Source organism: Cupressus sempervirens, chromosome 9, assembly GCF_028749045.1.
Source record: "Cupressus sempervirens isolate cs-2001-9-10 chromosome 9, ASM2874904v1, whole genome shotgun sequence".
NCBI classification, from domain to species: domain Eukaryota; kingdom Viridiplantae; phylum Streptophyta; class Pinopsida; order Cupressales; family Cupressaceae; genus Cupressus; species Cupressus sempervirens.
Window position 1 is genome coordinate 352,028,317 of NC_143126.1, and position 25,554 is coordinate 352,053,870.

Sequence of the window (25,554 nt, forward strand, 5' to 3'; positions counted from 1 at the left end):
ATGAATTTTATTGTTGTTCGGATGGACCCTAGAGTTAGAAGGCAGATTTGTGACCATTTTGTGATCTCCAGCTCAATTTGGTGATACTGGTGTCCATTTTAGAGGACTTGCTAAAGCTCAGTGCTAGTGCAGTTGAGTTTCAAAGCCAATCATATTTTCTAGTTTGCAGTGCTTTGTAATGTGAATTGAATCATTGATGAACTGGATTATTCTTATTTCAGGATATATTGGAACTTCAACTCTAGAATTAAATCTGAGTCATATCATTATGTAGAGTTTTGAACATTGTTGTTCTCGGCAAAAACTATATTGTAGCCGACAGGTTGAGTTGGTATCCAAAAGTTCACATGATGGTTGAGTCAATATCCAAAAGGTGGCGTGACGGTTAAGTCACCCCTTCGGGAAGCATGTGTACATCATTTGAATGGATTTATGGGTCATCATCATTGTAATTGGAGTTGAATATGTGCTTATATGAGTAAAGTATATGCTTTGCATTACATTTTAATCTATTAATGCAATAAGTATCTATTTACCCTATACGTTAAACATTTGGTGTCATTGCCAGTCGAACCTAGTACAAAAGAGGTCTTATGAAGATTAATGTCAAATTTGCTCAATAAAGATAGGAATAAAATAAAAGACAAGGATGAGATACACACAGCACGGGAAGCATTAATACTCACACAACGTGCGAGTGCAGACAGAAGTTTCAGCAGCTCATCGACGAGCACCGAAGTGGTGAAGAAGCATAGACAAAGGGAGTGCATTCACCTAGCAGACCAAGGAGTGTCGAGGACTTGCTTGAAGAAACGCATCAGAGATTGAATTTGGTAAGAGACGAGGGAGGAGTTCCTAAACTTGTATACGCCAAGGGTAAAGAATTTGAACGGAAGGCATGGAACCTACACGGCTTGAGGTGCCAAAGGAGCACGAGCATGGGGTGAACTCTTCGTTCTCGATACACCTGACGAACTGATACAAGTAGAGAATCAAACAACTTCACTTGAAGATCTCTTCACACCAAATAACGTGGTTGTCCAAAGTAAGCCGATTGTGCAAAGTAGCATGGTTGTGCAGAGCAACGTAGGTACTCAAAACAATGTGAGTGCTCAAAACAACACAGGTACACAGAACAGTACGAGTGTGCAACAAGTACCACAAACACAAAAGAAATTAACAATGGCAGGACCAAAGGAAAAATTATCAAAATTTAATGGCAATGGGATGACCGATCCAATCAGGTATTGTAAAACATGTGAAACAATCTGGACAACAAACGGTGTAAGGGATTAGGATGATTGGATCCAACAATTTTTGGCTACCCCACAGGGTGTAACGATCAATTGGTTTTTAGACATCGATCCGAAGAAGTTAACTACATGACCAGACAACAAGAATATTCATAGAAGAGTTTCGACTACTCAAGGATGATAACGAGATAGTAGCGGAAATCTACAGAACCAAACAAGGAAAGAATGAAATAGTCTGCATATACGCGAGGAGGCTGAAGAAGCTAGTAGGAAAAATGGAAAGCCATCCAATAGACGAGTTGAAGAAAAGGTGGTTCATTGAAGGGTTACGACCATCACTGAGGAAAAAGATGAAAATTGTACCTCTAACATTATACACAGATGCATATAACCATGCGATGGACTTGGAAAGTGAACCAAAAACGGGTAAAAAGAAAAAAAATAGATCGTTGAACTCGGAAGATTCATCCTCTGGAAGCAACAACGACGAGGAATCAAGTAAAAAGGTTTGGGCACTACAAAAGGACATGTTACGTATGATGGAGTTCAAAAACATAAAAAAGAATCTTGATCAAGCGAGAGAAGGGGAACTGTGGTGTACGGATTGTAAGGAGGGCCACATAGAGGGCTCCTGCCCGAAGAACCAATTCTGCGATATTTGCCAAATTGCGAGACATTCCACCCAGGAATACCTGTTCAATATGAAAACAAGGGGACACCAACAAGTATTACTAACACAGGAAGTGTCCACCTCGAGAGCAGGAACGAGTATGAACAATGATGTTATAACCTCAAGAGGGTACCGTAACAACAATCGACGCGGACGAGCCGGTTACAACAATAATAATAATAATAACAATAATGGGGGTCGAAGCCGGATATAGTACGATCCGAGTGGACGGCCAATCATACAATGTCAGGTGTGCAACCTCTGTGGACACTTCACCAAAGACTGTACTACGACGGGAACACCGCAACTATTGTGCAAATGGCGTGGCCCTAGATACCATGAGGATTCAAAATAACCCAAGCCTCAAGTGAACTTGTTAAGTATAGAAACATGTGATGAAGAGGATACATTAGCCATCACTCATGGACAACCAAAAACGTATCCAGATCTAGAAGAGGAAAAGAAAAGGTTGCAGCAAGCACGAGCAGAACTAGAAAAAGAAATGGAGGCTGAAAAATCGCAATCGAAGGACACTGCAAGCACCTCAAGGAGGAACCTGGCAGAACAAAATTATCATACGGCAGGTAATGCAAGCTGAGGTTCCCATGAAACTAAATGACCTTCTTACAATGCCTTAGTTACAGATTGCAATCCTAAATATGACACCATCCCCGAAGGCGATGGAAGAGCCAGGAAAAGACACACAAGGTGGAAGCGGAATGACTGCAGCAGACCCAATGCTACTTGTGCTCACCATAGGAAGACACCCTATAGTAGTGGAGATGGGTATTCTCAGAACCATCCTTACGGACACCATTTTAGATGGAGGGTCAAGGGTGAATGTACTGCCAGAAGAAACATGGAAGAAGTTGGGGCAACCTATGTTATGGCCACCTACATTCCAACTGCTCACTGCTGATCAACATGGGATCAAATCCCTAGGGACCCTGATGGCACAACTTGTAATGATAGGGACACAACCATTCTTACTAGACTTCATGGTCATGCCGTTGAAAAGACAAGGATATGACGCCATCCTCAAATGCGGTTGGTTAGTACAGGCGAAAGTAAAACACGATTGGAAAAGGAACACTTTGTCAATGGAAGGAGGTCGTAGATTTATAATTGACCTGTATACAAAGATGCTAGGAGAAGAAGCAACATCATCAAATTCCGAAGGCGAAGGAGACAACGAAGGGAAGAAACAAATGGAACCCAACGAAGAAGGGATTCTGAGACTGGAAGGAGGGTCCAATGATGATGACTTGGATTCGGTCAATGACCTACTCCATTGGCAAATGGAGGACTATGAGCTCTTTCCAAGCTGTCACATGTTAGGGGTAGAGGAAGAAAATAAAGGAGAGGAAAATGAGTTTCTGAAGGAATATAGAGAAGTGAAGGAAGGAGAGGCGCAGATAAACTTTCGAAACACAGGCACATACATTTGAAGGGAAACAAGAGCACCACAAAAAGTCATCTAAGATCAGTGTGCACATCCTCTATAGAATAGTTCCTTGAATAGCTTCTAATAAGCAAATACAAGTACATACTACTATGCCATAAAAGCGAAAAAAGAAATAGTTGATTTCCCACAATTAAAACCTTCAGGGAAAGTGATTGCAATTTATCAATCTAAATTAATTTCAGCAGCATTACGACATACAAATTATTATTCTACAATCATAAAACTAGAAGAATGAGATAGAATAGAGAACACAAATATACATGGGGAAAGCCTTTCCACGTAAAAAACCCCACCCTCCAAACCATCAAGCTAATGTATTATTTAGCAACAAGTTACAATACATTTTCAGCCTTCACATGGAGATTTACATCTTGCTCCATTCTAGAGAAAATTCAGCAATATAACACTGTGCAAATAACTTCTCATCTCTCTCTTAATTCTCTACAACAATGCTTTGTACTTATAGAGTTTTCATACAAGAGGAAACAGTTTCTATAGCGTCTACATTCAATGCCTCTACAAATTATTTTAGAAACTTCCTTATGCACAACCCTTGCATAAAAACAAAGCATAAGAGAATAAATCACCAAAAAATAGTAGTTTTCTATTTTTCTACTCCAAGTCTTTTCTTGTGGAAGAATCTGGCTTCATTTAAAAATTTTCCAAGAAAGCACAAATAAAGCAATAAATCATGGTAAAGCTGAGTCACCATATCCTAACAACATTTAGTGAGAAAAAGCCTATTAAATATGAACCCACAGTGAGAACGATGAGCTTGGGGGACGATGCTAACCCGAAAAATTATATTCCTAGGAGATGACTAGAATCCAATTCTGAAAGCAGTAGGATTTAAAATATTTATGGAATGTAAGGATGTTTTTGCATGGATGTATAAGGACCTGAAAGGGGTACCGCCAAAATTATGCGTCCACTGCAGCCCAATGATAGAAGAAGCAATACTCGTACGGAAGCAATTGTACCAGATGAAAAAAAACTATGCCACACAAGTCACTAATGAGATCAACCAGATGCTTGAAACAGGCATTATTTTTAGGGCACAAACGAGTGAGTGGGTATCACTGATTGTGATATCTCTAAAGAAAGGCACCACTCAGATAAATGTGTGGACTTTCGATGCTTGAATACAGTAACGATTAAGGACCCATTCCTGATACTGTTCACCGACAGTATTTTGGAAGAAGTTGTGGGGCATGAAATCTATTCATTCATGGATGGATTTTCTAGATACAACCAGATATCTTGGATACCGATTCATGGCCCTGCCCCCTGGCTTCCGCATCCGATACGGACGGATGCGGGAAGCCTCCGGATGCGCTGCGGGTGCTGCCCGAAAGCCACCCGCATCCGGATGCCTGCGGGTGGCTTCCCGGCAGCATCCGCAGGGAATCCGGGAGCATCCGGACGCATCCGCGGGAGTTAAGCGGAAAACTAATAAAATAAAGTATATTTTAACTTAAAACTATGAAACAACATGTGACTAAAAGCATTTTTTAAAGCATTTTTTCACAATAAAACCCTAAAACGACCCTAGAAGACAACATAGAAGCATTCACAAGAGTCATTTTAGAGTTTTGTTTGCACCTACAGCCACTCCTTCATTGTGAAGCTAAGTTCAGCATTTTCGAAGAGGATCGATCAAAGAGGGAGAGATAGCTTTCTCAAAGAAGTTTAAACCATTCAAGGTAAGTGATCAATCCTTTTCTTGAGTATTTAGATGAGTTTTTTTGAGTTTTTGATGATTTTTTTTAAGTTCTTGAAGATTTTTTTAAAGTTTTTTTTCAATTTTTTTTTTTTGAAAGATATGTAGAAGCAACTTTGGGTATCTATTTTAGTAGTTTTTCTCACTTCTTTCCACTTGTATGCATGATCATTGATGTTCATCGTTGTTAGGAACTAATTAAAATTTATTTATTTTCTTATAAAATAGGTTGCAAAAAACTAGGCAAGAATGGATACCGGTGGTAGTGCTAGTCAAAGTCCAGTGGGGGGCCAAGGAGGGGAAGGGACTGATAATTTCAAAATTGATGTAGGTTCTCCTTTGTGGAGACATACAACACGGATATCACAGGTTTCAGGAGGTGGCTCATACTATTGGAAGTGCAATTATTGTCAAAGTAACAAAGGAAAACCTTTCAATAGCTCATATTGTCGAGTGAAGCTTCATTTTATGGGCCTTGCTGGCAAAGGATTTGGAATGTGCAAAGGCAAAAATGGTACTGGGATGACTAGCGCGGAAATACTTTCATTTGTAAGAGAACAAGAAGCTGCTGATGCATTGATCAATAGATCAAAAAAAAGCTACTATCAAGGTCCTTCCTCAAAGAGCAAGCCAAAGACACCCACTGAACCAATGGCATCCTCCCAACACCCATTCTTGCAGGTACCTGTGCCAGAAGAGGATGAGGAAGAAGTGGAAATTTCAACCCGTAAAAGAGGCCCATTGGACACCGCATTTAAAATGGGGGCAAGAGACCGCGCTGATGAAGCTATTGCACGTTGCCTCTATGCGAATGGGCTTTCTTTCAACTTGGTGAGATCACCATATTGGAAGGAAATGGTGGCAGCAATCAAAGAATCACCAGTTGACTACACAAGCCCGGGCTATGAAAAGGTGTGTACAACTTTATTGCAACAAGAGAGGGCACATATAGAGAGAGACCTTCAACCAATCAAAAAATCTTGGAAAACTTCGGGTCTAACTATTGTGTCAGATGGTTGGAAGGATACAAGAAACCGGCCACTGATTAATGTGATTGCAATTTCCCCCAAAGGGGCAATGTTTTTAAAGGCCATTGATTGTGAAGGGCAAGTGAAGGATTCGGAATTCATTTCTAGAATTCTCATTGAGACCATTGAGATGGTGGGTAGTGAGAATGTGGTACAGGTGGTCACTGACAATGCCAAAAATTGCAGGGGTGCGGGTGCTTTAGTTGAGAGTCGGTATGACCATATTTTTTGGACTCCATGCACTGTTCACTCCCTTAACTTGATCATGCAGAGGATTGGCACTGAAGTAGATTGGGTGAAGAAAATATATGAAGAGGGGGAGGACATACAGATGTTTGTGACCAACCACCATATGTCACAATCCATTTTTAGAACATACTCCAAATTGGAGTTGCTGAAGGTAAATTAATTTTTTTAAATTACTAAGTTTCATGGTTTTGTAATTTAGTTAAAAATTAAAATTTATAATTATATTGTCAATTGACATATTGTTAACTTGCTTAGGTTGCTGAGACCCGTTTTGCATCTCATACAATCGTTATGAGACGACTCCTCAAGGTAAAAGATGCATTAAGTCAAATGGTCATCGGTCATCAATGGGGTGTATGGAAGATCTCAAATTCAAAAAGAGCACAAAGGATCAGGAATTTGATCTTGAATGAGAGTTGGTGGGCTCGTGTGGCATATGTATTGGATTTCACCGAGCCCATCATGACTATGCTCCGTTTTGCTGATACAGATACACCTTGCTTAGGGGATGTGTATGATGGCATGGACACCATGGTTGAGAAGGTAAAACATTCTATACAAGCACATGAGAGTAACCCCACACAATGTGAAGCCTTATGCAAACAAGTGCAAGCAATTATCAACCATCGCTGGAATAAGATGACTACCCCATTGCACCTCCTTGCATATGCCTTATCTCCTAGGTACTATAGTGAGGAGATAGCTGGTATGCCGGGTAGAGTTGCACCATTTGCGGATGAGGAGGTTGCTGAGGGGTGCCACAAAGCCCTTTCAAGACTCTTCCCACTGGAAGAAATGCATGAAAAAGTGAGGGAAGAATTTGGGTTGTTTGCTTCGGGGTTAAAGCATTCTCCATTTGCACTAAAGGACCAAAATAGAATGGGAGCTATCACATGGTGGTACATGTATGGTCAACCTTTCAAGCATCTTCAACCTCTTGCAATCGAAGTCCTATCACAAGTAAGTTTTTTATTTTGTTTTGTAAATTTGTTTTAAAATTTTATGTTTACACTTGCATTGTAGAATTTAGTGTTTCACACATTCTATAAAATTAATTTGCTTTTCATTTGTATGTTTTGTGACAACTATATAGGTTGCTAGTTCTTCTGCTGCTGAAAGGAATTGGAGTACATGCTCCTTTATCCATTCGGTGAAGCGCAACCGGTTAGGCTCCAAGAAAGCTGAGGACTTGGTCTTTGTCCACACCAACTTGCGTCTTTTGTCACGTAAGAATGATCATTACAAGGAAGGGGCAACAAAGCTTTGGGATGTAGCCCCTGAGTGTGCAGATTTGGATGCAACACTTCATGATCTTGTTACAGTTGGAGACGGTGATGATGTTAGTGTGGCACGTGGTGCATCTAGCATAAGTGGAACCATGCTTGGTTCAAATGATCTTTCAGCAGTTGGAGATGACAATGAGAATGTGGATTTTCTTGCAAATCCCTATGATTCAAAGCCAGACTCTAATTGATTGAATCTTCAGACTTCAATCATTTACCATGTTTTTAAATTTTATTTTCTTGGAATCTTGAACATGACCTATTTGAACTTATTGTTTAAGAGTCAAGACTAAACGCTAATGTTGGACAAGCACGTATTGATATTGATATATGACTATCATATGAATTTTGAAATATCTTGAATTTTGTTTAAGGGTTCAATTAACTGTTAAGTATCATAGATTCATAGTCATATTATGCTTTATCAAATGATTTGTTTTTGTATATTTCTTGCATTTCATTGCATATGTTAATATTATAATATTATATATATATATATATATATATATATATATATATATATATATATATATATATATACGTTTCCTCCCGCATCCGCATCTAAAAAAAAAAAAAAATCCCCGCATCCCGTATCCGCTTCCGGAATCCGCTTCAGAATCCGCATCCGAATCGGTAACTTAGCCAGATATCCATCATAGAAGAAGATACGCTCAAAACAACTTTTATAGTAGAAGATGGGGTATATGCCTACAACAGAATGTCGTTCAGCCTATGCAATGCTTCAAAGAATTATCTTGCACATCTTCGAGAAGATGTCAGTCGAAAACTTCAAAGTATTTTTGGCGATTGGTCAATTTTTAGTACGGAGGACAAGCATTTGACCACACTCAGAGAATGCATGGAAAGATGTAGACGAGCAAGATTGGCACTAAACCCAAAGAAGTGCAGATTCATGGGTACCGCAAGGGAAACTATTGGGACACATCGTGTGCAAAGCAAGATTAAGGACAGATCATGACAAAGTTCGGGTAATCTTAGAAATGCCACCTTCGGCAGATGTGACGGAGGTAAAATCATTCCTGGGACATTGGATACTATTGAAGGTTCGTTAAGAACTTTGCAACAATATCTTACCTGCTCGATAAACTAACATGCAAAGGAGAACCTACAAATGGAAAACCAATCAAATAGAAGCCTTTCAAGGATAGAAAACACGCTTAGCCACAACACCTATTTTGGCTTATCCGAACTGGGACAAAGAGTTCCATGTACATGTCAATGCATCGAACTATGCAATTGGAGCAACGTTGGCACAAACAGGTGATCGCAGATTGGACCACCCAATGTACTTTACAAGCAGACTATTGTCTAAAGCAAATAAGAATTATAGTATAACAGAGTGAGAGGCTCTCGGAATGGTGTATGCCATGCAAAAGTTTAGACATTATCTATTGGCGACTCCATTCGTATTTTATGTAGATCATCAAGCACTGCTATATCTTGTGAACAAACCGATCATCAAAGGATGGATAAGCAAATAGCTACTATTGTTGCAGGAGTTGCATTTAAAATTGTGGTACGGCCTGGGAAAAGCCATGTAAGCATGGATCGTTTATCAAGGATCAAATCGGGAAAACCACCAGAAGGAGTCAACAACGATTTTCACAATGCACAACTATTCCAGATTGTCATACTACCATCCTAGAATGCAAGGATTGAGGAAGATCTTTCAACAGGGCAATTTCTGAAGGAAATGTTGAGAAGTGAAAGGCGGAAACTGGTGCTCAGAAGTCGAATGTTCCAATTGATTAACGGATTGTTGTATAAGATGGGACCCGACCAGATTCTATGACAATGCATTCTAGAGGAAGAAATCTCGAAGGTATTGAAGGAAGCACACGAAGGACCCGCAGGAGGACATATGGGGCCAAATACAACTGCACGGAAGATACTTCTGGTAGGATTATGGTGGCCAACTGTGCACAACGATGCCAAGGAGTGGATCTTGCATGCAATACATGTCAGAGGGTCGAGAAACCACTAAAGAGGGATTTCTTGCCTCTGAACCCTTCACACGTGCAGGAATTATTTGAACGTTGGGGGTTGGACTTTGTCAGACCCCTCAAGGTGAGTAAAACACGGAGATGCAAGTACATTCAACGAAGTACCTTACCAAGTTGGTAGAGGCACGGGCCCTACCAGACAACTCTGTAGTAAGCACGAAGAGATTCATCTACAAGTAGATCATCACAAGGTACGAAATCCCACTACAGTTGACAAGCGACCGTGGGGGACATTTTGTCAACCACGTCATCCAACTACTGACCACAAAATTCAAAATATATCATTCTCTATTGAGCCCATACCATCCTAGAGCAAACGGACAAGCGAAAGCCACAAACAAAATCTTGGTTGTAGTAACATACAAATCTTGTGCAATTGAAGGCAAGGATTGGGAGGAAACGTTGCGATCGGCATTATGGGCATACCGTACCTTGTACAAAGTCACCACAAGACATACTTCGTTCCAGCTGATGTATGGTCAGGAAGCCGTAGTACCAATAGAGTTCTTGGTACCAAGTTTGCGAATAGCAATCAAAAACAAGTTGGAGATATGTAAAGTCTCAGGGAAATATTGCACAACCTAAACAAACTTGACGAATGGCAGTTACAAGCACAATGGGCTACTAAAGTTTCACAGTGCAAACGCAAGGTATGGCATGACAAACACTTGAAACTAAACAAGTTCCAGCCAAGTCAATTAGTTTTAAAATATAATGGGCGCAACGAGATCAAACCGGGCAAATTCAACGTGAAAATGGTTGGGCCATATAAAATCCATGAAGTGGGGGATAACGAAGCAATAAAGTTATGGACATTGGACGGAAAGGAGGTGACGGATGTAGTAATGGGTCGAAATTAAAAATATATCATGAAAGGAATAAGTTTCCGAGAGAGAATGAGACCCCAACAAACAACTCAAAAGCAATATAAAATATAATAATGACAAATAGTAGATAATAGTAACATTTGTATATATGTAATAATAATAATAAGAGAAAATGTATACCAAAAACAAAGTAAGAGGAAAGAAAGCCCACATTAAAGTTTCCAGATTAAAGTGAGCACCCTACCAGACACTATACAGACCTATAAGCAAAGTAGAATAGAGTCGTACAAATGTAAAATAAGTAGAGCAAGTCGTACGTCTTTGGCAAATAGTCGTACGGCCATCCGGGACAAGTTATAGAGTTACCATACGGCTAGCATCAAATGAAATCCATCATACGACCATACAACTCAGAAAGAAATAAAGAGCAAAGGGGCATACCGTACGGCTAATACAAGCATAGCAACTGTGTAGAACCTTGTCACCGTACAAATCCAGTTATAAAAAGATTGTATGATCATAAGTACGAAGATATGGAGGAGAGTTCAGACCGTATGGAAGATACAGAGGAGAGTCAAGACCATACGGCCACAAGGAGGTGATAGATGTACCCTACGAACTTCACAGGATTTCAAAACTATACTGTACAGTATACGAACTTAGTAGGGATTTCGAAGTTAAAAGGCAGACTACCCACTGTGCAGTCAAGAGGTCAAAAGTGTAATAAGCGTTATAAAATACCATATCGTACAGCTAAGGTAATAAGTGTTAGGCTAAAATAGAGTGCACACCATACGGACCTACAGCACATAAAAGCCAATTCCCAAAGGTGGTACAACCATACCTAGCAAAGTAGAAGACATCACTAGAAACGTGAGTAGAAGGAGATAACACCAAAACTCTGGAAGGAAAATGAGAACACCTATCCTAACCGTACATGAGCAATGAAGGGAGAGGACGCAGACACCATACAGTAAACTTCAATGAGGCTATCTCTCAGGAGTCGTACGAACGGTAGAAGAACCTCTCGCAACAAGTTGCACGGTAAAGTTGTGGAAGCAACTAACCTAACCATTTTCTGTCCCTTCACACAAAAAGACAAAAGAGGTGACAGTTATGCATTCAGCTGGGAAGAGAGTGTGGAAAAAGAAATTAGAAGAAGATTCAGCAAGCAATGCAATGAACAAGAACATACAGGCTTTACCATCGGCAGTGCGTATTGCAAGAAGTAGAGGCAAAAAGAAGGCAAGGGCACAGGTAGTTGCAACTACGCAACTTACACCTCAGAATGTCACATTCGAGGGCTTGAATGGACTAGAGTGTAGGAAGTGCTGACAGGAGACCTTGAAAGACCATTTTGCAAAGGAAAGCATACGGAGGGCGCAAGTGGAATGGGCGATGTGGATACCAGTGTTTTATATTCGCGACTTTGAGGGTTTTCTCCGCACCATACTAGAAACCTATGACCAATTTTCTCAAACAAGTTCATTTTTGTATCTAGGACAGAACCTAGTGATATCTTTTGGAGCAGCTATTTTACAAGGGTATTTCGCATACCAAGTCATAGATAGGGAGGGAGAAAAATCAACAACAAGCCAAAGAAATTAAGTCGAGAAGTGAAGGCACAGCTAGTAGAAATGGTATGTGGAAAACGGCCTCAGGTAGAAAATGAAGCCTTAATGGATACTTTGAAGGGAAGATGATTGAAGAAATCCGATATACAGGAACGACACTAGCATTGTCTGATGGACCTAATAAAAAGTAGACTCACTAGATCGAGTAGGGCATCAAATATTTCATTCCCACAGGTGAGCATGATGAACGACATCATGATTGGTAGAGTATATGATTGGGCATCTTTATTGGCTAAGCGCATGCATGAGTTCATGACACTACACCATAAACATTCTATATGCCACACTATGCCATCGGCCTATTTCTCGACGCCACAGCATGGATGATACCTACTGATAAACTGGAGATCAATCCAAGTTTGATCGAAACAAGGGGAGCCTCTAATCATGCAATGGAAGCACCTTGATACTCCAAGAGGGTAGAAGGCCATCGGACAAAAGAGGATGCAACAGGAGGTAGAAAGCTCAGAGCACGAGAACACTAATAGTGGGAGATAGGACACATCCTTCGAAGACACTAACAACTCAAAGGAAGTGGAGGATGAGGAGGATGAGGAGGTCGAGGTCATCACAGTGCCACCACTATTATTTCTGAGTTCCCTCGCAACTATATCTCACTCTCACTTAGTCCCTGCAAGCGTTCACATTCCTGGATTTGGGCAGTTTAGGCAGCCTGTAGTTATGACTCGGGTCATCGTAGTAGCCAGAGTAGTAGCATGGCCAACACCTCGGCCATTAGTTTGACCAACATTAGCACCTTTAGGGGTTGCCGAACCTTCATTCGATCAAGAGGCTTTGTCAACTACAATCACAGTTCTACTAGAGATAGGGGCTAAGACACATACAACCATAGTTATACTCGATGATGAGGTAGAGACATAAGAGGGAGTGAAGGAGAGAACAAGAGGAAGTGATGAAGGTACTTATACAAGCAGAAACGGATGAGGGTTTGAGGACACCCGGTGTTCACTTAGATGTAGTGGGCTCGGACGCAGTGGACACAGTAGACGGAGCGTTGTTAACAACGCAAATAGCCGAGGAGTCGAGCAGCGCAAGCGAATCTCATAAATTGAGCACATACTTAAGTAGGAGGTTTAACCGCACACCAACACCCTGGGCATCAGGCATTCTTTCACCTGCGCGAGAAGTAGCCCCGAAAGGAGACTCTACTGGCACACAGACACAAGTGGAGAACAGTTGCCTGATGGAAATCAATGAGATACCACACTCCTCGATGGATAGCACTGTGAAGCGGATGATAAAAGCAGTGAAGATCACTATGGGTACCCAGCAGCCTACCGTGGGGCTGGAGACATCGATGGGAGAGGATGTTGAGACATTTTTGGCTAACGTGGTGACTTAGGCTCGCCAAGTGGTGATCTCTGCACAGAAACATGCTTTAGATTTAGGGGTACAGGAGTAGGTTGCTCAATTGTCTTTTCAGTCTACTTTGAGGAACGAGGGTGGCCTAGAGTAGAGACTTCAGAGATGCACCAAGATTGGGCCACCACCAGAGAGCCAATTGTGGAGAGTCACATAGACTCTGACTCGTGAGGTAGTCCAAATATATCGTGATGCTTATTATGCTCTTCTGAGGAGCCAGGCAAACTAGGTAGTGGCAGAGAGGGCTCATGAGGAGTTAGCTACCAGGTTAACAATAGTGAAGGTGGACCTTATTGCAAAGAGAGTAGCTCAGGAGTCAGAAAGAACAGCTTGGGAGTCAAAGAGGATAGCATTTATGTCTCAACTAGATGAGGCTAGGCGAGAGAAGAGTCAGCTACAGCAGGAGTCAATAGAAAAGGAGGCAGAGCTTGGAGAGATTGCCAAGATGATGCAATCAGCCTTGGAGATTCAAATGCAGGCTGAAGCAGATTTGGAGATACGGACCAAGCAAGTGCGTGAGCTACAAGCACAACTGAACGAGCTTAGAGCACAGGGGACGTCTACCACACCAGGGACACATCCCTCTTCTTAGTTGTTTGAATCTTGATGTAATTAGTGGTTAAGGCATATTTTAAGTTTTCATGTATAAGTTGTCTCTATTTTGTCGTCTGGAGACGAATTTACTTTTTGGGGGGAATGATGTTGTCGGTAAAAATTATATTGTAGCTGACGGGTTAAGTTGCTATCTGAAAGGTTGTATGACGGTTGAGTCAACCCTTCAAGAAGTATATGTACATCGTCTAAATGGATTTATGGGTCATCAACATTGTAATTGGAATTGCATATGTGCTTATATGAATAAAGTATCTCCTTTGTCTTACATTCTAATCTATTAATGCGATAAGTATCTGTTTACCCTATACGGTAAACAATTGTCATTTTTTTTGTTATTTTATTGCCCTAAATACTATCATTATCAAACAATTATCCTACACATCTTTCTTCACCTACAAACACATTTAAAACAAGACCAAAAATAAAGAGTGTGTTTCATCTATTTGGAAATAGACATGTTCAAACTTGCTAAGCCCAGCAAGTTAACTTGACCTATGTTACTTACAGGAGGACAATTCTCAGCTATCTGGACTCAAATTTGGCACTATGTCACTTCAAGATTTCATCTTAGTTGTGGAAAGATAGAATGAAGTTGTATTTGCACAATAGAAGATATCTAGTAATTTTGATTCTAGCTCATACACTTGTTTCATTTTTTAAGTCATGTTACAAATACAACTTTAGGCTGAGAAAGTGGCCATGGAAGTTAAGCACCTCTTTAATTTTGGATTTAATTTGCCTACTTTGATCCATAATGAATATGAAAATAGTTAATTTCACCAAGCAGCCACAAGTCTATTTGAAACAAAAGCTAAATTAAAGGACTATTTTGTCGCTGACAAAACAGCTACTTACAAAGGTGGCTGCATTATTGCCAAGACATTTTCAAATGTGTCAAAGTAATCTCACATATAACAATGATAGTTCCGTTTGTGACATGACAATTTCCTTAGTGGCAAGGCAGTTTTTAAATAATAACTATGACAGTTATGCCCATTTCAAATGTTAGGCACAGCAACAACAGAAGAGACTTTATATATGTCCTTTTTCATGTTCTTTTCGATGTCAGCGCTCCTACTATGAGTCTTTATGAGGAAGATAGTGGATTTTGTGTAGTCTTACTCCCTCAAAAAGTTGATGTAGACAGCCCTCCTTCAAGTTGGTCTCATAATGCATGAATACCCTTGTAGGCAACACATTTGAAAATAAAGTGTCATTTTGTTTCAACACACCCTTTACTACAAAAAATACACGTTTTTTCTTCCCAAACCTTCTTGGGAACTGTCCATCTACCTGTCTTGCACCATAAATGATGAGATCCGGTTCTCAACTGTGCCACTAGCAATCTAGCATTACCTTTGATTGTCACCTGTACATAGTCTTTATCCCCATTAGACCAAGTGTGATTGAACTCTTTGATATAGTGGGTTTTTTACAACCGCATTTTCTTAGTCCACATGGCAGCCTTGAATTTTGCCCCGCAAGTCTTTTTATCTCTTCATTGATGTTAGGACATTTTCATGTCAATGTCCCATTTACTCAACCATGCCTTGTTCTTACTCATCCATGTCTCATACTAGTCACGAATACCCTTGTAGGTAGCGCATTTGAAAATAAAGTGTCATTTTTGTTTCAACACACTCTTTACTAAAGAAAATACATGTTCTTTCTTCCCAAACCTCCTTGGGAACTATCCATCTGCCTATCTTGCACCACAGATGATGAGATCTGGTTCTCAACTGTGCCCCTAGCAATCTAGAATTACCTTTGATTGTCACCCATATGTAGTCTGTATCCTCGTCACTCCAAGTGTGATTAAGCTCTTTCATATAGTGGGTTTTTTCCCCTCCCCATTTTCTTTGTCCACATGGCAGGCTTCAATATTTCCACACAAGTCTTTTTATCTCTTCGTTGGTGTTGGGACATTTTTATATGTCCATGTCCCATTTATTCAACCATGCCTTGTTCTACATCATCCATGTCTTCTTTCGATGATCTTTCATCGACCACTAACTTGGGTCAGCAATGTTTATCCATATTTTCAACTTTGTTTAAATAACTTAACAAACAGATAGCCATTCAATCTTCCATTGGGTGCATACCTACTTCAGCCAAGAGAATCTCATACAGATTTGTCGATTTGACTTTTTGGCTAGTAGTGATAATTTGTTTTCATTTATAGTTAGAAAGATTGCATCTCCAAACCTCACAGCCATATAGTACAATTAGAGTGACCAAAAGGCCAAAAAGAGTCTTCTTGGTTTTCCAATCCCATAGTCTACTTGTCTACATTTGTTTTGTAGCAAAAAAGAAGCTCTCCATCCCCCTTGCATCCATTTAGCTCTACAAGTCTCCCAATTGAGCTTGTTGTGAAAGTCAATTCCCAAATATTTATACCTCTCCACAATCTCAAGCATACTACCTTCAAAGAGGAAATTAATTTGTTGTTTCTTCCTCTTTAAAGAGAAAATCAGATCTTACTCTTGCTAGTGTTCAACTACATCCCAACTTTCTGATAGAATCTCTCTAGTGCTCTCAAGTCTTCTCTCAAATCTTTGGTTGTTTATGCAATTAGAATGAGATCGTTTGCATGACTAAGTAACTTTCCCCACATACCTAACAAGTTGGACACCCTCCCCCACGGTTTTGTTTAGTGATTCTTCAAGTTTATCAATATACAATCCAAATAGGGTGGACAAGAGAGGATAGCCCTAATTTACTCCAATATCACTGTCAAAACATTCCAACACGCCTTCTTTTATCCCTGGTTCTAGCTCTAACGTGCTCATAGAGTCTATATACCCTGCTCTAAGCTCATCTAGAATCTTGTCTTCCTCCATTCTTTTCCAAAGCTTGTCTCTAGGAACGATGTCAATGCCTTTTCGAAATCTATGAAACAACAAAAGGCCTCTCTACCTTGAAGATCCCAAACTTTCTCAATAAGGTGTCTAAGAGTGATGCAATGATCAATGGTAAAGTGTTTCGGACTAAACCTAGTCTGCTCTCTATTCTTCATTTTCTATCCAACTACTAATTTTGCGCTCTATCATGCCCCTAAATAATTTACCAAGAAGCAAATTGACCATAATCATGTTGTAGTTAGAAGGATTATTAAAATCACCACTTTTTTGGAGAGGTACAATCATGCTAGTAGTCCATTGTATCAAGAAACCACTTTAACTTGCATTATTGAAAAAAAAATGGATGTGAGGTGCAAGTAGTTCAAATCCCCAATTCAAGAATTCAGTTTGCAGCCCATTAATATCTTTCACTTTATTACTTGCTGGGATCTTTGTACCTTGTGTAATATCCCAAATGTTTATGAAATAAATTAATTCAATTGATTATTTTAACGTTATCCAAATATCTTAAATATTAAACGGATGACTTTATTTTAATTAATTTAATAAAAAGAGACTTCAATAAAATAAGTATTTCTAAAAGTCACTTAATTTATAAATTAACTTTATTATAAAGTCAACTTTAAGTTGTGACATAAAGTTGTGCTTTGGAGGGAAATGGAATAAGTACTTCTCTCGAAATAGGGCTATTATAAAAGGAGGAAAAAGGGAATTGTGACTGTATTCTAAAGATTTTATTTTTTTTTCTTTGAGTGGTTTCTCTGTGAGCTTGAAGATTCAGTAAAACCCTAAAACAGAAATCCAAACGGTTTGATGATTTGGACAAGAACCTAAATCTGTCCACTTGGTGAGTTCATCTCAGGATTTACAGTTGCACATCATTGATCAGTTTTCATGGAGATTCATTGATCAATCTTACAGAACTTCATAGGATTTGCAACAACAGCAGGTGTTTGTAACCAACAATACATTTTTATATCATGAGAATACCCATTGGCTAAATTCGTTTCTTTGTATTTCATCAAAATCGATTTCCTTGAAAATCTATATCATTTAACTTGCATGTTCAATCTGCATGTTTGCATGTGACAATATTACATTATGATGAAAAACATGAGCAGAAATCTAAATCTAAATCATATTTGAAGTGTAATTAGAGTTTGGGATTTCAGTGGTATCAGAACACAATGACTACCAGCCTGTGAGAGTTTTAGTTGCACATCAAGTCAAATGGTTGCATGTGAGTTGGTTGCTCTTGCATGTCAATTTAGAAGTAGTTTATGAAGAGGTTACCATTGCATATTATTTTTAAGCAATCCTGGATAATGGATTTAAATTGCATGTCATCTTTTTAAGTTACATGTCAGTTTTTCTATTGCATGTCAGCCTTTTCAGTTACATGTCATCATTTTCAATTGTTTGTTAGATTTTTCAATTGCGTGTCAAATTAAATTATTGCATATGATTCTATGAAACCTCGAGAGATGGATCCACATAGGTATTACACTAGGAGCAAAGAAAAATGAGTTATGGGAAAAATGGGTAGAAAGAAAGTAGAAAGCTTGCCAAGGGTATTGAGTAATCAGCTTAATTATTTCTTGACAACTTTTGTCCAACAACAGCAGCAAATGTTGCAGCAATTACAAGACCATATGATTACAACCATGGGTCGGGTGGGATTGGACCATTCACGATCAAGAAGGTCAAGAAGTGAGAATAGTAGAGACCAGTAGAGTTGTTGCAACAGTTTCAGATGGACCACTTCAACCTACTTTTATACCAAAAGGGTAGCATACCAATTCGTCTGGAATGGGCTAGGCTTCCGCATCCGATGCAAACAGATTCCGGATACGTCTGGCAGCCCTACGGAAGCTGGCCGGAAGCCAGCCGCAAGCTCCCGGATGCGTCTGGCGAGCCTGCGGCTGGCTTCCGTCCAGCTTCCGCAAGGCTTCCAGATGCATACGGGAGCATCCGCAGGATAGTTAGAAACCAGTGTTCTAAGTTCTTTATCAATAACCTGTCAAAGCAAAGCAGATGGGTTTTCATAGAATCTAAACATTCTACTTGCAATAAAAGTTGAAATCTGGGTCCATTGATAATTTGGAAAAGTTTTGATTATAGAAATAAAGATGTCTCATGCCTTAGAGTTTACTCCAGTCACTGGTATTCTACAACTCCTATGACTGGTATTGCTAATGCTTGTAGACCAAACTATTGAATTGCAGTTCTAAACAAATATCTTCCACATGGCCAAGTGGCTTCCATCTTTCGCAGAAGGCAAGAAAATATTGTTTGCTGTTTTTTATCAAGCAATTCAATCACATCTGAAAGTATATATAATATTTTTTTTTAAATATATATATACACGTTTCCTCCCGCATACACATCCCAAAAAAAAATCCCACATCCTATATCCGCTTCTGGAATCCACTTCGAAATCCACATCTGAATCGGTAACTTAGCCAAAAAGAGAAGAACACTCATATACAAGTTCAAAACAGCAGCATAAGAGGAAAGAAAATTCAAAGTGGGTATGTTCATGAGGACAAAAGGAAAGCATTGGGGAGTGACTCACATGAAGCTTCATCATCTTTGAGAGAAAATTCACAAGAGGATTCTATAATAGAGATAAACATGGCTTCTTTTGACGTTTAGCGTGAGATTAATATGGATAATGATAGTACGGATCCTTTTGGTGATCACAATGCATTAGTTGATTCCAATGATGACATAATTTGTACAAATGAAGGAAAATCAAAACATGACATTCAAGGACTTTTGGGGAACATGGAGCAAAAACCTGGTCTGTGGGAAGATTTGCAAGAGCATTTGGTGATGATTGATGATTCCAAAGAAAGCAACCAGGAGATCAAAATTCGGATTTGGGACAGCAGTAGTTTACTTCTTAATTCTTGTGCATTTGCAGCCCTTACGTATAAAATAACTAATCTAGTGGAGTTTTCAAGTGTTGAGTATGAAGTTTTCAATAAAGAAGTGCTTGTAAATGTTGGAGACATGATGCAAATGCATAACAACTGTGCTGATTATTATAATAGCAGTTATATATCTCTTCATTCTCAAGACAATGCAGCCCATAATTATAGAAAAGACGATGTTATGGGGTCACCTAATATTGGCATTCAAATTTGGGCAGATAGTCATGAAACATGGGTTGATGATGCAAACAGTTACAGGGCAGATTTTGTGGATTATAGCATAGAAGATGTAAAGATGATTCAAATTCAGTGTGATGAGTTGCTTCACAACTCTGGGTATAATGTTGTTATTATCAGAGAAGCACAGCAGATTGATGGAGTAGTGTTCCTAAAAATTGATATGGGATCCATGTATTTGCCTCAGCATGCAAGTATAGATTGCTTGAGGCAAGCAATCTCTAGGAAGGGAGGACTATAAATGTTGGTGTAATTAAATAATTACATTGATTATTTTAAAGTTGTCCAAATAACTTAAATATTAAGAGGCTGAAATTATTTAATAAAATAAATATTATTAAAAGTCACTTACTTAATAAACTGACTTATTATAATGTCAACTTTAAGTTATGACATAAAGTTACATTCTGGAGGGAAATGAAATAAAATATTTCTCTCAAAATAGGGAAAAGGCTATTGAAGGAAGGAGAAAAAGGGGAATTGTTAAGATATTCTAGGGATTATTATTTTTCTTTTGAGTCTTTTCTCTCTGAGCTTGAAGCTTTGCTTAAAGGTTAAGTAAAAGCTTAGGAAAGAAACCCTATATGGTTTGGTGATATGGACAAGAACCTAACCAAATTAGCCCACTTGGTAATGTCATCTCAGGATTCACAGGTGTACATCATTGATCGGTTTTCAAAGAGATTTGTTGATCGATCTTGCATAGCTTCAGATTGTTATCTATTATGTGTCACAGGGTGGCATTCTATATTTTCGGATTTGTAACAACAGCGGGTGTTTGTAAACAGCGATACATTTTTATATCACAAGAATACCCATACCCATTGGCTAACTTTATTTCTCTTCATTTCATCAACTCAGTTTCTTTGAAAATCTATGCCGTTTATCTTGCAAGTTCAATCTATATACTTGCATGCTGCAATATTACACTATGATGAAGCAAAACACAAGAAAAAATATAAATATAAATCAGATTTCAAGCGTGATTAGAGTTTTAGATATTTCATCATGTTCAATATCTTCCACCAAAAAGAGTTCAATATAAGTATTAATTCTAGGACTACCTTTGTCTTGTGTCCACTCATTCAGGAATTTTGCATAAACAAGCCATTGATTATTTGTGATATTGTTTTTGTTTGCTTTCTCCTTTGTTGAAGTTCTCTCCAAAACCCCTTATGATTGTGTTTACCCAAAGAAATTAGCTCTTCTCTTCTTGAAATGGCATAGCTTTCCTTTTCAGATTTTATTAAATTCTCATTATTTATTTTGTTATTCTTATCTGATTCGTTTTCTTTGACTGTTATTTTTTCTGCCTTGCACTCTTCATCATACCACGGATAAGAGGGGAATGTGGTGTAAACTCCTTTCTTGGGGTATGATGTTTTGCCCGTTTCTAAATCTTTTTGCATTAATGGAACAGGCAGGCTGTTGCAGATGTAGTCTTTATTTTCCCATACTTCCTTATGTGGAGAGTCATCTTTTGCTATTCGAAGATAATAATCCAAAGCAGACACAAAGAACTTCTGATTTTCTTGATTCATGATGATTTTTCCTTGAGGGTGACTTATATTATGCAAGAGACCACCTTCCATAGCACATAAGTAAGAACGTGTTCAATGCTTCGTGCATTCTTAACTAACCCAGTTGGAATTTAAATCAAGTAGGATAGTCCTGGCATCTGTAAATAACTAAATACCAAGCAAGTGAAGAAACCTGACAGATTAAGATGACATTTTCACCACTAACTGTCAGAAGGTAGATATATAAGTTAATGATGATCAAAGGGACGAACCCGGGCAACTGAAATGGGAACTCTTGACTACTGATGTATATCCATCCATATGGGAAGACAAAGATGGAATAGTAAACCAGATAGCCCTTCACCTCGTCCTGCTGGTTTCGAAGCTCTGAAGACAAGATTTATGTTTTACTGTTGTTTATGCATTGCTTTAATTGCCCGTCCCTTGGAGACTACAATTTTATTGTAATCTTCGAGATATTTCAACTTCTATTGGTCCCTGACTTTCCACTTTCCTGAGAAGTGTGTCAATTACCCTCAAATGATCGAGTTGCACTCCATCCTATCCAATTATTTAAAGATTCTACTGCGCACGGCTTTACGTTAGAGTCGACAGTTGAATTGTTGAAAAACAGTGATATAAAAGAAAAGAACCTCTAAATCATCAAGCTCGAGTGCAGTTACACGACCGCCAAAATCTGCAAACCAAGGATTGTGTACTCCATCAAAACCCCATTCGTACGTGATTTCTTGTCCTTCGTATTTTTCATAAAACCGCCCGTCAGTGCACCATGAAAAGCTCCATTCTCCTTCCATCCCATAAAGGTACTGTTTTCCTGAAACAACAAAGTACAGCATCCTCAGATAGTTTCAATTTTGCACCATGGAGAACTTAAAAAACAATGCAGTTACTTCCAGTCTCCTCTATTTATGTAAGTAATAGCACTCGCTAAAAAGAGAGAAGGGAGAACGAACCCGACACCGTTAAATGCAGGTTTACATTGGAGCGAGACACTCCCGTAGCAAAAGACACCTTTTTGAGGCATTCCTCTACTAAGACTCTCTCATTGCCCCTTGCTCCGACAGCATTTCCAGTTGTAGCTCTAGCTGGAGAGTGCTCACAATGTACCACTACTCGCAATTTAGCAGGCTTTGAGTGGATGGTAATGGTACATGCCTTGCTACTAAGGCGAGGAGAAAAGTTAGAGAAATCTCTGCTTAGTCCTATTCCTCTTCCTTTGCGTCTTCCTCTTCCTTCTAAGACAAATCCCTTCCAATGCCATGGACTGAAACTGCAAGAACCCATCTTCAACCGACGACACTTCGCTGATGGGAACGAAGGGCTATAGAGGGGGAGAGCGGAAAAGGAAAATAGGATGGAGGGAGAGGAAGAGGGGTGAAAATGGAGACATTGGCCCGTGCGGTTGTTGGAATAGGAAGAGAAAATTATAATATGTTTTATATTTACTAGTTGGTTGCTATTTGGTACGCTCAATCAGAATTGAGAATAGGAAGACATATTTCACTCTTGCCTTTAAAATGAACTTATGTCTATGCTAAAAAATAGTTGTAATTGGAATAGGCCATTCTTATTTCTAATCTGATTTTTTTTTTTTTAATTAATAAATTTTTTTTAATAAATTTTTTTGATTTTTTATTTCTATTTTTCAACACTTTTTTTAATAACATTTTTTTTTATTATATCTATTTGTTAAAAAAATGAAATAAAAAAATAAATTAACATTTTTAGTACTATTGAAAAAATTGAACCAAAAACAAAAAATTTAAGAGAAATATTTTTTAAAATACAAAACTTAACCTTATTCCTATTCCATTTTTGTACAACCAAACAATGGATTAACATATTCTCAATCGAATTCCAAGTGAATCAAACAAGATTGGAATTGCCCTTTTCTATTCTCATTTCTAATTTCCATTCTCATTCCATTTTTTTATTCTAATTTTCAGTTTCTATGCCAACAACCAAACGGACCCTAAAGACATACATAAATGGGGAGCTGAAGTGATTGAGAAACATGGATGGTGGGGACGGTGGGGGGGGACGGGGGAGGGAATAGATAGAAGTATTAGGATAATGAGGGAGGGGATATTAGAGGTAGATAGAGAGATGGGAATAAGAGAGGGAGGAGAGGAGAAGAGAGAGGTAAAAGGGGACAAAGGGAGAGGAGAAGAGGGGGATAGATATAGAAAGATAGGAATAAGAGAGGGAGAAGAGGAGAAGAGAGAGGAGGTAAGAGGGACAAAGGGAGAGGAGAAGAGGGGAAAGATATAGAGAGATGGGAATACGAGAGGGAGGAGAGGAGAGGAGAGGAGAGAGGAGGTAAGAGGGGACAAAGGGAGAGGAGAAGAGGGGGATAGAAAGGAAAGATGGATAGAGAAGAGATAAAGAGAGAGAGGGGGGGGACGGGGATAAGGGAGAGTGGGAGATATAGTTCAATAAATAGAAGAAGAGAGGGAGTGATATAGGGGAGAGGACCCAATACCTAAGCATGTTCCAATGGTTGTTACAGGAGTTGTTAACTTAATACCTACACTTGTTGATATAATATCCAACATGTTTACAGACTATACCAATAGTTGTGACTTTAAATTTGTTCTTGCTAATGAGACTACCCTTTATTGAATGAAATGTGTCCCTTTTCTCAAAAAACAACCAATAGTATGATGTCACATCAGCTGCACAAGTATGGGGGTCTCTAATGCACTATGATTAGTCTCACTTTTTTTTGGGCTATTTTGGACACCTTGGAAAAAAGCATGTCGATGTGGCATCATATTTGATGATATAGCTCTAAAACCTTAGTTATAAGCAAGGGACTTGTCAAGTAAGCTACTGTAAAAAAAAATGGAAGGAATTTTGAAAAGAGTGAAGTTAGCGTGCTCAACTACTGGGTCGAGGGGGGGGGGGGGTGGTGGTGGCGGTGAGGAGGCGAGGGTGGAGGTGGAGGTGGAGGTGGGGAGGGGGGTGGGGTTCAATTTGACATTGACACATCAATAATGTTGTTGATATCTTTGATAAATCTTTAAATCAATTGTAATATAGTTTTAACAAGTTATTGAATTGTACTTGGCATGCATAACATTAGCTTGTTTGTTTTAAGTCATGTGTACACTGTCTTTTGGTTCCCTTAGCTCCTTACAAAATTGCATTTAGCAAATATTTGTTAGTTTGACTCTATCGCAATTGATCTATTGTATCTTATTTATCACTTCTCTAATTTGTAATTGTTTCTCACATGTAGGGGTCTTAAATTATAATATATCATTATTTTTGTTTACCCATACTTGATTTCCTTCAATGTCACATACAACTTTATGACTTTAAAGATATTATTTGATTGCATGTTCTTGAATATTGATACATTTATATCGCATAACATAGTGGAAAGGAAATATCTTTATAGTTTGAAGGGAGAGCTTTGCAGACAAATATTTAGTGGTGTCTATTTCAACCAAAATGTGGGCATAAGTTGTGCAAAAATACTTTGAGGACCCCTCATCAACACAAAAGCATTTCCTCAAAGAGTTTCCAATTGCCTCAGAATAATATTTGAGCCAAAAGTGCAATGGCAAATTCAGGAGTCTTACCCACATCAAATTACAGATAAAGTTTCAAAGGATGGGTGTGAAGGTTTTAGCATTAGGAGGTGCTCCTTAAAGTCCCATTAATAATCATAGATAATTATTTTCCACTCCTAAATCTTTTTGAAGACCTCCACAAAACAACCCTTTTCATCAGGATAAATGTGAATGTCATCCTTCAAAATGAGCCTCCAAGTGTTTAAAATCCATTGATGAAGTTGAGAAAGTCTTAGTCGTAACCCTTTGA

General features: G+C 38.9%; 1 protein-coding gene across 3 annotated transcripts in view; it reads right to left on the reverse strand.

Moving 5' to 3' along the window:
- LOC149538756 (uncharacterized) overlaps positions 1-23,127 on the reverse strand; it is a 288,434-nt gene extending 265,307 nt beyond the window's left edge. For 2 of the 3 annotated variants that reach the window (XM_089800083.1, XM_089800081.1), the window contains exons 1-2: positions 22,680-23,121; positions 22,359-22,540 (exon numbers count right to left, since the gene is read on the reverse strand). In XM_089800083.1, coding sequence (XP_089656209.1) covers positions 22,359-22,540; positions 22,680-23,010 — 513 coding nt within the window. In that variant the 5' untranslated portion in view covers positions 23,011-23,121. Of the gene's footprint in view, positions 1-22,358; positions 22,541-22,679 lie in introns of all 3 variants that reach the window. The other variant, XM_089800082.1, reaches the window with a different exon arrangement.
- Positions 23,128-25,554: the final 2,427 nt, after the last annotated feature.